General features: G+C 41.4%; 1 protein-coding gene across 1 annotated transcript in view; it reads right to left on the bottom strand.

Annotated features, from left to right (window-relative positions):
* Positions 1–957: 957 nt before the first annotated feature.
* Positions 958–15,572, bottom strand: part of LOC138750468 (microtubule-actin cross-linking factor 1-like) — a 30,798-nt gene continuing 16,183 nt past the window's right edge. The window contains exons 5-8 of the mRNA XM_069912532.1: positions 14,760–14,927; positions 11,959–12,082; positions 10,337–10,432; positions 958–4,890 (exon numbers count right to left, since the gene is read on the bottom strand). Of these exons, the coding sequence (XP_069768633.1) occupies positions 4,883–4,890; positions 10,337–10,432; positions 11,959–12,082; positions 14,760–14,927 (396 nt within the window). The 3' untranslated portion in view covers positions 958–4,882. The remainder of the gene's footprint in view (positions 4,891–10,336; positions 10,433–11,958; positions 12,083–14,759; positions 14,928–15,572) is intronic.

Raw genomic sequence — 15,572 nt, forward strand, 5'->3', positions numbered from 1 at the left:
AATCAATGGAGAAAAAGGCAGAAAAAATAAAAATTTAAAGAAGCTAAAAGTAGATATTGTATTTTTGCAAAGGACTCATTTGACAGAAAAAGAACATTTGAAGTTGAAGAGAGATTGGTCAGGACATGTCATTTTGTCTTCATTAAACTCTAAAACTAGAGGCGTGGTGATATTAGTTAATAAAAAAAAACTTTTTGCTGTGGATTTTTTTTTGCTAATGTTGGAAGAGTACTGATTGTTAACTGGAAGATTTTTTTCTGAAAGTTGGACTTTAATGTATGTTTATGCACCAAATGAAGATGATCAGACATTTATTTCAGGGACATTTTTAAATACGAATCAGGCATATGGGAATGTTTTAGTCGGAGTAGATTTTAACTGTTGTTTGGATCCCTTGTTGGACAAATCTCCAAAAATTGTTGAAAAAACTAAAATGGCAAAAAGACTGTTTAAGATGATGGAGGATTTAAATTTAGTGGAAATTTGGAGGAAATTAAATCCAACTGAGAAAGATTATTCACTTTATTCAGCTCGGCATAATTCTTTCTCTAGAATAAATGTATTTTTGATTTCTGTGCATTTACAAGGTAGATTTAATTTTGCAGAATATAAAAGTAGGTTATTCTCATATCCTTCATTAAATGTTTAGGGACTGAATTAACTGAGACAGCTTATCGATGGAGGTTTAATGAAAAGTTATTGAGTAGATGAGAGATCAAATTATTTTTTATTTACAAATGAAAGAAAATTCAGTTCAAAGTAAATTTATTTTGTGGGATGCTTTAAAAGCATATTTGAGGGGACAAATTATTAGCTATACAACTAAGAGAGAAAAAAACTATTTATTCGTAAGTTTAAATTTGGAAAAGGAAATCGAAGGCTTGGAGAAAAAAATTTAAAAAAATTATACAGAGGATGAAAGGATAAATTTATCTAAAGTGAAATTACATTATAATTTACAAATGTATAAATATGAGAAAATGATTTTGCAGTCTAAACAATGTTATTATCAATTGGGAGAAAGAGTGCATATGGTTTGGCATGGCAATGTAAAACTGAGCAAGTATCAAGGACAATTAATGCTATTAGGAAGAATGGAGAAATTACATAAATGAATACTGATGAATTTTTAAAATTTTATGAAAATTTATATATGTCAGAGGGTTATCAAAAAATGGATCAAATTGATTTATTTTTATCTAGTTTAAATTTGCCAGTGTTGAATGAATTTGAGGTAAAGAATTTAGATATTTTATTTACTGAATTAGAATTGAGAGAAGCTTTGCAATCGATGCCTGATGGGAAATCTCCTGGAGAGGATGGATTTAAGGTGGTGTTTTATAAAAAATTTAATGATTTATTATTTCCATTATATAAAGATGTTTTGAAACAAGCAACTAAAATGGATGTATTTCCAGAATCTTTCTCAAAAGCATTGATTACAGTTATACCTAAAAAAAGAAAGGAACTCTTTAAAAGTGTCACCTTACAGACCGATATCATTATTAAATGTTGATTATAGATTGGTGTCAAAAGTTTCAGATAATAGGTTAGTGAATTATTTGCCAAATTTTTTTACGTAACAATCAGGTAGGGTTTGTCAAAGACAATATAGTTAAATTGTCATCAGATAATATAGTTAAATTGATTTCATTAATTAATGCTAAAAACAACAAGATAATCAACCAACGGATATATCTTTGGATGCTGAGAAGGCATTTGATCGAGTTGAGTGGAAGTTTTTGTTTAAAGTATTGGAAAAATTTAATTTTGTTCCATTTTTTAGGGGTTGGGTTAGGGCTTTATATGCATAACTTACGACAAGGGTAATAACGAATGGTGAGATTTCAAAATCTTTTAATTTATCTTGTTCTACAAGACAGGGTTTTCCTCTTTCACCTGCTTTACTTGCTTTGGTGACAGAACCTTTAGCTCAGGCTGTTTGACATGATTTTGGTGTTAGAGGACTTAAAGTGAGAGAAAATGAAAATAAAATTAGCTTATTTACACATGATGTTTTTGTATATTTAACTAATCCAAAAACTTCACTAAAATTATCACAGGACTTGTTGAATAAGTATGGTAAATTATCGGGATATGAGATTAATTGGGAAAAGAGTGAGGTTTTACCAATAGCAGAAGAAGATTTTATGGATTGTAGACAAATTATTAAATTTAGATGGTCAAATAAAATTAAATATTTAGGAGTAGTTGTAAATAAAAATGATCATGAATTATTTATTTTGCATTATGTACCTTTATTAAATAAGGTTAAAATTGATTTAGATAAGTGGAAAGATTTACCACTGACCTTAATAGGAAGAGTGAATTGCATAAAGATGAACATTTATGCTCGAGTACAATACTTTTTTCAATCTATTCCTTGCATAGTTGGGTTATTCTTATAGAAAGGTAAATTATCGAGGGTTTCTTACCAAAAATGGACTTGGCATTATAAATTGGGTGGTTTGCAATTACATTGTTTTTATAATTATTATGAGGTGGCACCGATGAAGTTTATTAATTGGTTATTTGATAATGAACAATCTTCTAGGTGGGCAAAGATAAAGATGGCTCAGATTTTGGAAAATAATATTAATCATTTTATTTATAAATGGAATCCTTTATTGTTATAAGAATTTAAATTATCCGTTTTTCGACATACAATGAATATTTGGTAAAATCGCAATTTAATTCTTGATTCTATCGGAATAGTTTCGAAAAGATCACCATTATATCAGAATAAATTAATTCCCTTTTCATGATAGAATCCTTACTTAAAAGATTGGGAAATTAAAGGATTAGTGAATGTAATAGATTGTTTTGAAGCAGGGAGGTTTTGTTCATTTAAAAGGTTGGAGGAAAGATATGGTATTGCATCAAATTCTTTGTTTATTACCAACTTTGAGATTACTTAAAGAAGAATTATGGGAAGGAAATAAATTTACCAGGTCAAAAGAAATTTGAATTATTAATTGCAGATAAAGGTGAAAAAGGCTTTATTTCTGATATGTATAGGTTGTTGCAGGAGAAAATGGAAAAAGACAAATGGGAAAGAATTAAATATTATTTTGACATGGGAGGAATGGTCAAAACTGTGTGTTGACGGTGTTACCAAGTTAATTAATGTGAGGTATACTATGGTCAATTAGAATTTTTTGCATCATATATATTCAACCCCTGAGAAATTGAAGAGACATGGATTCAGTTTAACAGATTTCTGTTTTAGATGTAGAGAGCAGAAAGTTACTTTTGTACATTCAGTTTGGTCGTGAAAGAAAATTAAGCATTTTTGGGAGGAAATTATAAAATTTTTGAGGAATTTGTTTCAAAGGGATATTTAATGGATCCAAAAATATGTTTGTTGGGTTATGTTAATGTTCCATTTGTTGATTCAAAATGCCTAAACCATATTTGGCTTTGTTAAGATTTGGGTTAGCAGTAGCGAGAAAATGTATAGCTGTCACATGGAAGAATATAAACTTGCAAAGATGGCATAACGGATTGCAGTCTTGTCTATATTTAGAAAAATTAACATATAATGTAAGTAATTACTCTTTTTTATTTATATGTGTTGTTTATATTTGAAACACATGGCTATAGAAATTAAATCAATGTTGTAATGTTGGCAGACCAATCAGGGAATATTTGATACATTTCTCTAAGGTTTTGGGGGAGGAGAGGTTGTTTTTTTTTTCTTTATTTTGGTTATTTTTTTCTTTTTTTGGTTTTTATTGTATTAGTAAGGGGGAGTGGATGTAGTTTACAGTTATTTTATGTGTATTTGATTTTCTTTATGTAATTTGAGAATATTAAATAAAATCTTTCAAAGAATCGAGTGTGTATGTGTGTGTGTGGGGGTGTGGTAGGAACTGCCGCTGATCCCCGAGTCCTCCCCACTGCCGCCGCTGATCCCCGACCCCTCCCCACTGCTGCCTGACACATCGATTCCTCCAGACGCTCGAGATTCCAGCCGGCTTCTCTGAGCCGACAGGGTGTCACGGTTGATGTAGTGGTTAGGGCAATGGCTTTACATGGCCAGTGGTCAGGACTGGACCTCAGTTTGAATACTGCGCTGTCTGTCAGAAAGTTCTCCTCCTCGTTGGTATCAAGTGGCTTCTGTGTTCAATCTTGCCTTTGAAAGTTCTTCTGCATTCAGGACAGGTTGTTCCAGATGGCAGATCAGGCTTGGGTTGCTACGGCCTCTCCTCTCATCTTCTTCTATTTCTGCACATCTGCTGGCTTCGAAGGTTGCTGTTCCCTCTCAGATGATGGTTTGCCAGACCTTTCTGTCCATGGTTCATCCACCCTTTGACAGGTCTTGTTTTTCATCCTGCAGGGTGTCTAGCCACCCTCCTCACCAGGCAAGCCTGGTGGGGGAGCCGGTTTAGTCGCCGACCACTCGACCATGCGACAGGTAGTACTGGGTTACATGGTACCAGTAGCACTCAGGCGAGTGACCTGACACGGATCCTTGTTTACTCTTCACTTCATGCAAAAAGGCTCCCAAGTACTCATGTTGACCATGACTGTGGCCAATATGCCTTTGTTGAAGAGCCTCAGGATCCGTACTTCCATTTCAGTTCATCTAATACTAGAAGGGGTGTCCTATAGTTGTTTCCTTGATGCAGAGTTAAAGGCTTTGGTGTGGGTGATGAATGACGTGTACAAAGGTTGGATCTGTTCACTACATTTTTTTTGGAGTTATCGAATTTTTAGGTGTTGGCAGAAATCTTGCTTGAACTTTGTTGAGATCCTCCAGGACTGGATGTAGAAATACCTGAACATGTTGATTGTGTTTCCAAGTGTGGCTGCCTTATTGACTGTTGGTCCTGCTACCAGCTCGACTTCCACCACAAGTTGTTGTCCTCCCTTCTGCGCTTCACGAATCTACAAGCAACGGAAACAAAAGTCATTCAAGGGAAGAGATGAACAGAGTTGAGGAAGATCACGCGAAGATGACCAATGGTCTTCAGCTCAAAATCATCTTCACTTTTTCGTAAAGATTCAGAGACAATAGAAACCCTTTAATCCCCTATCCCTCTATCCCTCCCCATTCGTCGACAACTCTTCCTCCCTCTCACTCCCTCTCCTTCCCCTCTACCTCTCACTCTCTACGAATATCCCTCCCCATCCTCAAAAACTCTCCTTTCCTCTCCTTCTCCTCCTCTTCCCCTCACCCTCTCCCAAAATCCCTATCCCTTCCTCAACAACTCTCCCTCCCTCTCCCTTTCCCCCTCCTTCCCCTCCCTCTCCTTCCCCTCTCCCTCTCCTTCTCTGCCTCACCCTCACCCTATTATTCCCCCTTCCTCAAAAACTCTCCCTCACTCTCCTTTCCTCTCCCTCTCCTTTCCCTCTCCTCCTCTTCCCCTCACCCTCAGCCTATATCGCTCCCCCTTCCTCACCAACTCTCCCTCTCTTCTTTCCTCTCCCTCTCCATCTCTTATCGCTCTCCTTCTCCTCTTACCCTCACACTCTTCCCTATATCCTTCCCCATTCCTCGACAAGTCTCCCTCCCTCTCCATCTCCTTCCTCTCTCCCTCTCTTTGTTCTCACCCTCCCACTATCCCTCCCCTTCCTCGACAACTCTCCCTCCCTCTCCCATTCCTTCCACTCTCCATCTTCTTCTCCTCCCCCACTCTCTCCCTATATCCCTCCCCCTTCCGCGATAACTCTCCCTCCCTCCCTCTCCTTCCCTTCCCCTCACAATCTCCCTATAACCCTCTGCCTTCCTTGACAACTATCCCTCATCTTCTTTCCCTTCTCCTTCTCCTTCTCCTCCTCCTCACCCTCTCCCTATATTCCTTACCCTTCCTCGACAACTCTCCCTCCCTCTCCTTTCCTCTCCCTCTCCTCCTCTTCCCCTCACCCTCTCCCTAAATCCTTATCCCTTCCTCAACAACTCTCCCTCCCTCTCCCTTTCCCCCTCCTTTCCCTCCCTCTCCTTCCCCTCTCCCTCTCCTTCTCCACCTCACCCTCACCCCATTACTCCCCCTTCCTCGAAAACTCTCCCTCACTCTCCTTTCCTCTCCCTCTCCTTTCCCTCTCCTCCTCTTCCCCTCACCCTCAGCCTATATTGCTCCCCCTTCCTCACCAACTCTCCCTCTCTCCTTTCCTCTCCCTCTCCATCTCTTATCGCTCTCCTTCTCCTCTTACCCTCACACTCTTCCCTATATCCTTCCCCATTCCTCGACAAGTCTCCCTCCCTCTCCATCTCCTTCCTCTCTCCCTCTCTTTCTTCTCACCCTCCCACTATCCCTCCCCTTCCTCGACAACTCTCCCTCCCTCTCCCATTCCTTCCACTCTCCATCTTCTTCTCCTCCCCCACTCTCTCCCTATATCCCTCTCCCTTCCTCGATAACTCTCCCTCCCTCCCTCTCCTTCCCTTCCCCTCACAATCTCCCTATAACCCTCTGCCTTCCTTGATAACTATCCCTCATCCTCTTTCCCTTCTCCTTCTCCTTCTCCTCACCCTCTCCCTATATTCCTTACCCTTCCTCGACAACTCTCCTTCCCTCTCCTTTCCTCTCCCTCTCCTCCTCTTCCCCTCACCCTCTCCCAAAATCCTTATCCCTTCCTCGACAACTCTCCCTCACTCTTCTTTCCTCTTCCTCTCCTTCCCCTATCCATCTACTTCTCCTCTTCCCCACACCCACTCCCCCAATCCCTTCCCTTCTTTGACAACTCTCCCTGCCTCTCCCTCTCCTCTTCCCCTCTAACCCACCCCCTTCTTCGACAACTCTACCTCCCACTCCGTTCTTCTCTCTCTCCTTCCCCTCTCTTATGCCCCTCACCCTCTCCCTATATTCCTCCCCCTTCCTTTACAACTCTCCCTCCCTATCCTTTTCTCTCCCTCTCCTTCTTCACTTCCTCTCCTTCTCCTCAAACTCTCCCTGTATCCTTCCCCCCTTCCTCGACATTTCTTCCTCTCTCTCCTTCCCCTTTCCCTCTCCTCCTCTTCCACTCACCCTCTCTCCCTCTATCCCACCACCTTCCTTGACAACTCTCCCTCCCTCTCCTTCCCCACTCTCTCTCTTTTTCCTCTTCCCTTCACCCTCTCACTATATCCCTCCCCCTTCCTCGACAACACTCCCTCCCTCTCTTTTCCTCTCCATCTCCTTCCCCTCTCCCTGCTCTTCCCCTCTCCCTCCCCTGAGTGAGGTGCTGGATTTGGGAGGGGTGAGGTCAAATGCAAGGGAAAGTCTACAATATATCCTTTCTAGCATTGATGGAGAGAAGGATTTTGAGCTGAACGCTCTCTGCTCCCTGAAAGAGACAACATGGTGGAGAGGATGGTAAAGAAACATCCAGCCTGCTGGATTTCATGATTTGGGGCACTGAGTTTAAAAGTTGGTGAGTCAAGTTACAGCTGTATAAAATTTTGGTTCGCCGCATTTGGAATATTACGTAGTGTTCTGGTCCCTGAATTCACGGAAGGATGTCGAAGATCTTGTAGACCTCTATCACGTCTCCTCTAATCCTTCTACACTCCAGCTCTGCGAACCTTGCCTCATGAGAATTGTTTCCCAATCCAGGCAGCATCCTGGTAAATCTCCTCTGTCCCCTCTCCTTCCTATAATGAGGTGACCAGAACTGAACATAATATTCTAAGTGAGTCATACCAAAGATTTATAGATTTGTAACATGACCACTCTACTCCTGAATTCAAACCCCCTATGAAGGAATCTCAGCACACCATAATCCTTCTTCACTCTCCTATCAAACTGTGCGGCAACCTTGAGAAATGTGTAGATTTGCAACCCAAGGTTCCTCTGTTCATCCACACTCTTAAGTAACCGACCATTAACTCTGGACTCAGCCTTCTGGTTTGTCCTTCCAAAATGCATCAACTCTCACTTATCTGGATTGAAATCCATCTACCACTTTTCTGCCTAACTCTGCATCCCACCTTCATCATTTTGTAACCTTTAACAGCCTTCATCTCCATCCACAACTCCTCCAAACCAACCTCCGTGACATCCGCAAACTTACTGACCTATCCATCCGCCTCTTCATCCAGGTGACATGAAAATCACAAAGAGCAGGGTTCGCAGAACAGATCCCTGCGGCACCAACCTCCAGGCAGAATACTTTCTTTCCACTACGACTCTCTGCTTTCTTCCGACATGACAGCTTTTATTTCATGCAGGTAATTTTTCGCTCATCCCATGACTCAGGACTTTCTGAAGGACTCTCCTGTGACTGACCTTGTCAGATGCCTTGCTAAAATCCTCGTAGACCACATCTATCACCCTACCCTCATTAATTTCTTTTGTAACCTCCTCCAAAGACTGAGTTAGATTTGTGAGGCCAAAGCTTGCCTTCACAAAGACATGCTGACTATCCTTGAGTAGAGTGTATTTCTCCAGATCTTCATAGATCCCATCCTTAAGAATCCCTTCCATTAGTTTACTCACCAATAATGTAAGACTAACCCTAATTCCCAAGATTCTCCCTATTACCTTTTTTAAACAAGGGGACTCCATTTACCATTCTCCAATCCACCCGAGTCAAACTGCCGTCTATCACTCTCCTTTCCCACGTGAGTGGTGCTGCTGTCTCACCCCCCCCCCCCCCCACACATCTGGGTCACGCTGCTGCCTCTCCAACCCACCCCCCCACCCCTTCACCAAGGGTCGATATCGAACACTTTGGAGACCCCTAATATGTAATTTAAAGTAACTTAATGTCACTTTATTTGATTCAGCAGAGAGTGGGGCAGGGAGGCAAGGTTAGGGGGGCTTTACTAAAGCTCAGCCTGGAGTGGTAGTTAATCCGCCACAGTTGACATGGTGTTGCAGTCGTGCTCCAATCTTCAAATATGCCTGGATGTAGCAGGCATGGATAATTGCCGTTGATTTGCCACAACCCATTTTTTATACACTTGTGGATGCATGAAACTATGCACCAGCTTTGATCTTTTTCAAACTTCGAACATGCGAGGCAGGAGCTTCAATTGTAAGAACCCATTTACTTGTTTCAGATGGTGAAGAGAATCAACATCCACGTCATTCTGTGCATTTCTAAATGGCACATTGGGGAAGTAGTGAAATCAAATTGCATGAGTGGATGCAATTGGTTTGGATGAGACCTTAAACCACATCCTATATGGTTTTTAAAGAACATACAAGATTCTATCGTACAATAAATTCTGTTCTTTACCCGGCCTCGGGCCTAGTCGGTTCGAGCAGCGAGTCGGAGGAGACGGAGACCAGAGTTTGGGCAGTGTTCGGAGGAGGAGCGAGTTGAGAGTGACAGGTTTAATTGGTCAAGGCCAATAAAAGGAGGAAAAGGCAAAGGAGAAGCCAGAGAGGAGTGGCCCAATGAGAGAGTGGCCTGGTGAAAGAGTGGGGCTTCGAGGCTTTGGCTCGAGAGGCTTCACCGTATAGGGGCTGAGGTCGAGTATCTAGATTAAGGTAAGACTATATTTTTTTGTTATTTTCTCTTTCTAAGGTGAGGGGGAGAGAGAAGGGTTGAGTGTGAGAGCAGTTTGCTCTTTTCAGTGTCAGATGTGAAAGGTCCTGGAGTCTTCGACCTCCTGGACATCCACGATTGCACTAGGTGTACTGAGCTGCAGTGTCTCAGGGACCGTGTTAGGGAATTGGAGCTGCAGCTCAATGACCTCGACCTGGTCATTGAGAGTGAGGCCGTCATAGATAGGAGCTATAGCCAGGTGGTCTCAACAGGGCCACAGGAGGAGGATCAGTGGATTACATTTAGGAGAGGGAAAAGGGAAGAGACAGATACAGGAGGGGGCCCCTGTGACTGAAGCACTCAACAAATTGTACTCCTCCTTGAGGAGCATTCAGGCTGGGGAAGGAATCAATGGCTGTATCTCTGGCATAAGGTCGGCCTCTGTTGCCCAAAAGGGTAGGGAAAGGAAGAGGAGGGTAATAGTTATAGGGGATTCGATGGTCAGGAGGACAAATTGGGGATTCTGTGGATACGAATAAGGAAACAGATTGGTAGTTTGTCTCCCTGGTGCCAGGGTCTGGGATGTAACTTCTTGTGTCATTTCAGAACAAGTTGGATAGCTGCATGGATGTGAGGGGATTGGAGGGATACGGACAGGGAGCGGGTAAGTGGGGCTAGAGGAGCTCACTTAAATCGGTGTGGACTCGAGGGGCCGAGAAGTCCTGTATCCGGACTGTAATTGTCCCAGCCAAGATTTATCTTGCAATCAACATCATTAGGTCATTCCTGCATTGCTATTAGGGACCAGTTATGTGTGCAAAATAGCAATGTTTCTCAACTAGGTCAACGACCCTGCTTCATCAATCCAGAAATAAAACATTTCCAAAATCGCAGTGGTGAGAAGTGCCAGGTAAAAGTAAACCTTCGAGATCTTCCACTTGGACATTTGTCCGTTCCAACGTCCTCTTCTGCTCTGATGTTTCCTCACGCAAACGCTGGAATCTCTGTTCGATGGTAGCTAAAATGAACACAAGGTTCTGTTACACATACATTTAAAAGTTTCTTCAAAGGTTTACCACAAGGTTCCGGTGTTTTCATCCCAACAAACACATTTTTTGTTTTCGAGAAAGGAGAACTGTGGGTTTAGTAATATTTAAAGCAATGCAGAACAGAAGATGACGAGCAAAAAGTAGGGGCAAAAATGTGAGCAAGGAATCAAAAAAGTTTGGAGGGAATCAGCGTGAAATAGCAGACGAGTGAAATGAGGAACAGTGAAAAGGAAGGGACATTTGCAAAAGGAAATGGAGAGAGAAAGAGAGGGACAGTTGTGCAACTCTTTGTTGAAAACATGTTGAATTCAAGGCCTTTTACTCATCGAGAGGAGCAGGTGAAGTGGGGGGGAGCTGGGGCCAGGGAGGAGCAGGAACAACAATCAAAGCTGAATAGAGAAGACTCTGAGAGCAGCTGCAACCGTTCTCACCAGAACTGTATCCCGCCCTTCGGGTGCTCAGATGCATGGATCTTCAGTGCCCTCCCAGCACAGCACGAGAAATCCCCTCTCATTGGGGGTCTTTGAGCCATCACAGCCCTAAACACTTCCTTGGCTGCATGTTTGCCAGATGTTCCTACTTGGTAAATGGCCGCTGCTTAACCTTCTACCATTTCTACATACCCTCTATTTCTATTAATAACTGATCAACAAGACAAACACACTCTTCAGAAAATATAGAATTTCTGAGATTTAGGAAAGAAAACAAAAATGTATAAAAATAAATGAGCTGATAGAGCATCTGGAAAAAAGAAAAGCAACATTAACATTTCGATGGAGCTCGTGACTTCACTGCCTTGCTGGCATATTTTAACATTTGTTTCCTATTTCCAGTCTTGTTTCTATGATTGGAAGTTGTCTGGTTTCCAATCATTCAATCTCCTCTTCAATTGATGAGCCACGGACAAGTATGCATGACTGGAGCCTGGCTGCTTTATTAAATAATCGCAGAGCATCACTTTCAACGAATTCACTGCAAGAATTCCCATTTGCCGCCATTTTCATTACCAATGCTCCAAGTATGGTTCTTAATTCAGTACCTTCAATGCAACAATTTTATAAGACCCAACACTTCTAAGATGCACCACTCGAGCAGAAATTTCATTCAATAAACACACATTTTGCAATACTATTGTGATTCTGGCCTACGAGTCTGAATCACTGACCACAATTCACTGGAGAAAGTTCTATTGAACTTTCTTAAATACTGCATTTTATTAAAACATTTATTGAAGTGTGCACAGTTCTTTAGTTAATGGTCATTTTCAGAGCTGTTTATGAAATGATAGCCTATTTATGACGTGCTAGGTAAAGATGATTCAACATTTGAAATCCAATCAATTGCAAGAAATATTTTAGAATAGTTCAAAGAGGTTGGTGGGTCCCCACTGGTAATTTGCACATTTTGAAAATGTCTAATTTTCCAGCTGGAAGCATCACTTGTATTTGTTTAGAGAACCATTTTTTGATCTAAGGAGCAAATGTTGAAATGGTACCTGTGGTCTTTCGAAGCTGGAGTACATTTGGAACAACGTCAATGCTCAAGGACAGCAGGCACTTTGCTGCCTCCTGTAACTTTTCGACACCATCTTCATGTTCAGAAATTTCTCCCTGAAGGACCTGTGATTTCAAAATGACACAATGACTCATTCACAATAAAATTAATATTTCTTTCTGTATATCTTAGATTTGCCGATACTTTGGTTAATTTCGATATTGTCTTTGGGTCAAGGAGATAAACAGCCTGTGAAGACGATTCTATAAATTATCATAAATACCAACAACTCTCTGGCCTGCTTTGGGGTGAGGAGGCAAACATTTTCAAGGACCCAATAACCACAGGATATTGGAATTTTCTCAAACAACCAGATCAAACTTTCTATTGATCATTACTCATTACTCATTAATACTTCGAGGTATTTAATACGCCTGATGTTTGAGCATTTTCTGATGCTGTTGAGCTCATCATCTTTATCTTGTCTACATCTCTTGACCGGCCCTGAAGTCCCCTTGCAAACCATCAAGGTCACAAGAAAATATTTAAAAATGTTCTGATGCTTAGATTTACATCAGCATTGATAAAATAATGCTGAAGAACTCATTTGGCTTTTCACCACTAATGGACATAGATTTGGCTGCAGAGGGTTATTCTGCATTATCGTTTTTCGGCCCGTCCGTCTACTTTTACTCCGGATGACCCCTCTCCTCAATCCATCATCCTTCAAAAGTAAATATGTGTTCTCCCTCAGCAATCTGACCCGTTTGCAACTGCTATTCCCACGAGCACTTAATGGACCACAGCTTTTCTCCATGACCATCAATCCCAGGCCATTTACTGCAATAAATGGTCCGACTTTTCTCTGACTGCATGAGCAGAAAAGCCCTCCACTTCAGAAAAGCAAAACTGGAACTAGTGATTTGTCTTTCTGATTCAAATTCCAATTCCTCAAACATCAACTCCAGTCAACATGATGCCATTAGTTTAGTTAATGATGGAGAAGGATAGGTCTGGGACTCGGGTTGAGGTTCTAAATTGCAGAAAGGCCAATTTTGAGGAAATGAGAAAGGATTGAGAAGGTGTTGACCTGGAAAAGTATGTGCGGGGTCAGTGGAAGACCTACAAAGGTGAAATTTGGAAAGTACAGACTTTGCATGTTCCTGTCAAGATTAACAGGCTTAGGAATCATTTGGAAGTAGAGAGGTGTGCAGCAGGTATAGACATCACAGAGCAAATGAGGTGCTTGAAGAGTATAGAAAATGCAAGAAAAAACCTCAGTGAAGTTATCCTCAATGAAGATAGCAAGGCTATCTGGTTGATAATGCGGTAAATTGGATCAGCAAGTTTGCAGGTGACACTAGGATAGGAGGTGTTGTGGACAGCAAAGAAGATTTTCAAAGCTTGCAGAGGGATCTGGACCTGTTGGAAACATGGGCTGAAAAATGGAAGATAGAATTTAATGCAGATGAGTGTGAGGTGTTGCATTTTGAAGGACAAGCCAAGAAAGGACATACATGGTAACCAGTAGGGCAGTGAGGAGTACGATAGAACAGAGGGATCTGGGAATACAGATACCTCATTCTCTGAAAATGGTGTCACATGTGGATAGGGTTGAAAAGAGAACTTTTTGCACATTGACCTTGATAAATCAAAGTATAAAGTATAATTGACATTGGTGAGACCCAATTTGGATTATTGTGTGCAGTTTTGATCACCTAACTGCAGGAAGGATGGCAATTGTGCAGAGATTGACTTGGATGTAGCCTGGACTTCAGGAGTAGAGTTGTAGGAAAAGGTTAAACAGGTTATGATTTTATTCCCTGGAGTGTAGAATGAGGGAAGATTTGAGAGAGATATTTAAAACGATATGGAGGACAGAGTAAATATAGGTAGGCTTGTTCCACTGAGAGCAGGTGAAATACAAACCAGAGGACATAGGATAAGGGTGAAGGGGATAAATGTAGGGGGAAGGTGAGGGAGAACGTCTTCACACAGAGTGAAGAGGTGGGAGAGTGGAACAAGATGTCCGTTGAAGTGGTAACTGTGGGCTCAATTTTTAATTTGAAAAGAATTTGGACTGGTACATGGATGGGAGAGGTATGGAGGGCTATGGACTGGGTGTGTCAGAGGGCCTCGGCAGAAAAAGGGTTCGGAACAGACAAGAAGGGCCAAAGGGGCCTGTTTCTGTTCTGTAATATTGTAAGGTTCTATGGTTCGAATACTTCTTTGAAATAAATCAATCTCTGCCACTTTGCAAGCAAATCTTACCTCCAAATGTGCTCCAAGTCACCACTTGCCTCCCACCTCCCTTCACCTGTTCCTGAAACCCCCATCTATGGAGTTATCGTCTCTGCACCTGATGATTCCATTAATGATTTGCTGAGATTTTTTGCTCTGCTGTTATAATCTTGGAGGTCGTCCAAAATTCTGCCACCATTCCCTTAGTCACCAGGCCCCCATTAAACATGGATAAGGTCTGAGGAAACCCATACTGAAAATAGACACACAATGAGAGCAGAATTGTTTGGCTTCTTTGTTACAGTTTCCAATCTTGCCCCCACCATCTGGAAGCAAATTGGCTGTTGGATCTTCATCAGGCTCCCATTAAAACCTGATCAAGGTGGAATGAATGGAGCTCAACTTCCTATTTCAGGTGCCAAACTTACAACCTCCCATGTGGCCTTCACCACTGTTATTGGATGTGCACATTAACATTATTTCAAAGCATTCATTATTCTACTCGTAAATTAGAATAAGCAACATTACACAGTGATTTATGAAATAACAACTTTAATTTACCATGATATTTTCAAGTTCTTGCTGCAAGATTTCTGGATTAGAGATGGCCTCCAGCTGAACCATTCGTCTTTCTGTTTCAATTCTCTCTAGCCACAAACGCAGCTCATCTGCCTTCTCTTGCCATTGTTCAAACAACTTTTTGCCAAGACGGGATCCAAGTCCAATGCACTATAGAGTGAAAGAAATGAATGAGTATGTGGATTTTTAAAATGTACGATTTTGTGATGCTATCAAATATCGAGTGTCCAATCGATCCAAAATGGGTCAAGCGATACATTACTGGTCCATTACTTATGCCAACTATCATTTTTTTGTTCCCTGCATCAAGTTTTTTGAGGGTCACAGACAAAAAGGCAATGTTCACTTCTCACCAAAGGTGAAATGCCTGTTACCCTGCCGTACTGTTCCATTTTCTTATTATGTCAATAATTCTTTTAATTAATATTTTGAGTTTGCTTTCAAAATAAACTGATTGTCAGGAATATATCAGAAGCATTGAAAACCTTCACAAATTTAGTGTGTCAGTGAAGATTAGACAGAAATTTTTTTGGGGCTGGGCTTGTTCCAGCCGAACACGCTGCATTTCTGTTATGCCATTCAAGCCTCACCGTTGAGTTTAGGAATATTGAACCAGCGATGTGACCTTTGTGGATTGGACACATTACACCTTGTTCAGTGACAAATACACGTGGGAGGCCAGTCTGGAAAATCTTCGCCAGTTATGATCTGTTCGACATTTGATTTTATTAAAAGGAAATGAGATCACGACTTATTTTCTGCAATGGTCTCCGTCCAACTTGAGTGAGTTCGGCC

This window comes from Narcine bancroftii, unplaced genomic scaffold, assembly GCF_036971445.1.
Source record: "Narcine bancroftii isolate sNarBan1 unplaced genomic scaffold, sNarBan1.hap1 Scaffold_152, whole genome shotgun sequence".
In the NCBI taxonomy this organism is placed as follows: domain Eukaryota; kingdom Metazoa; phylum Chordata; class Chondrichthyes; order Torpediniformes; family Narcinidae; genus Narcine; species Narcine bancroftii.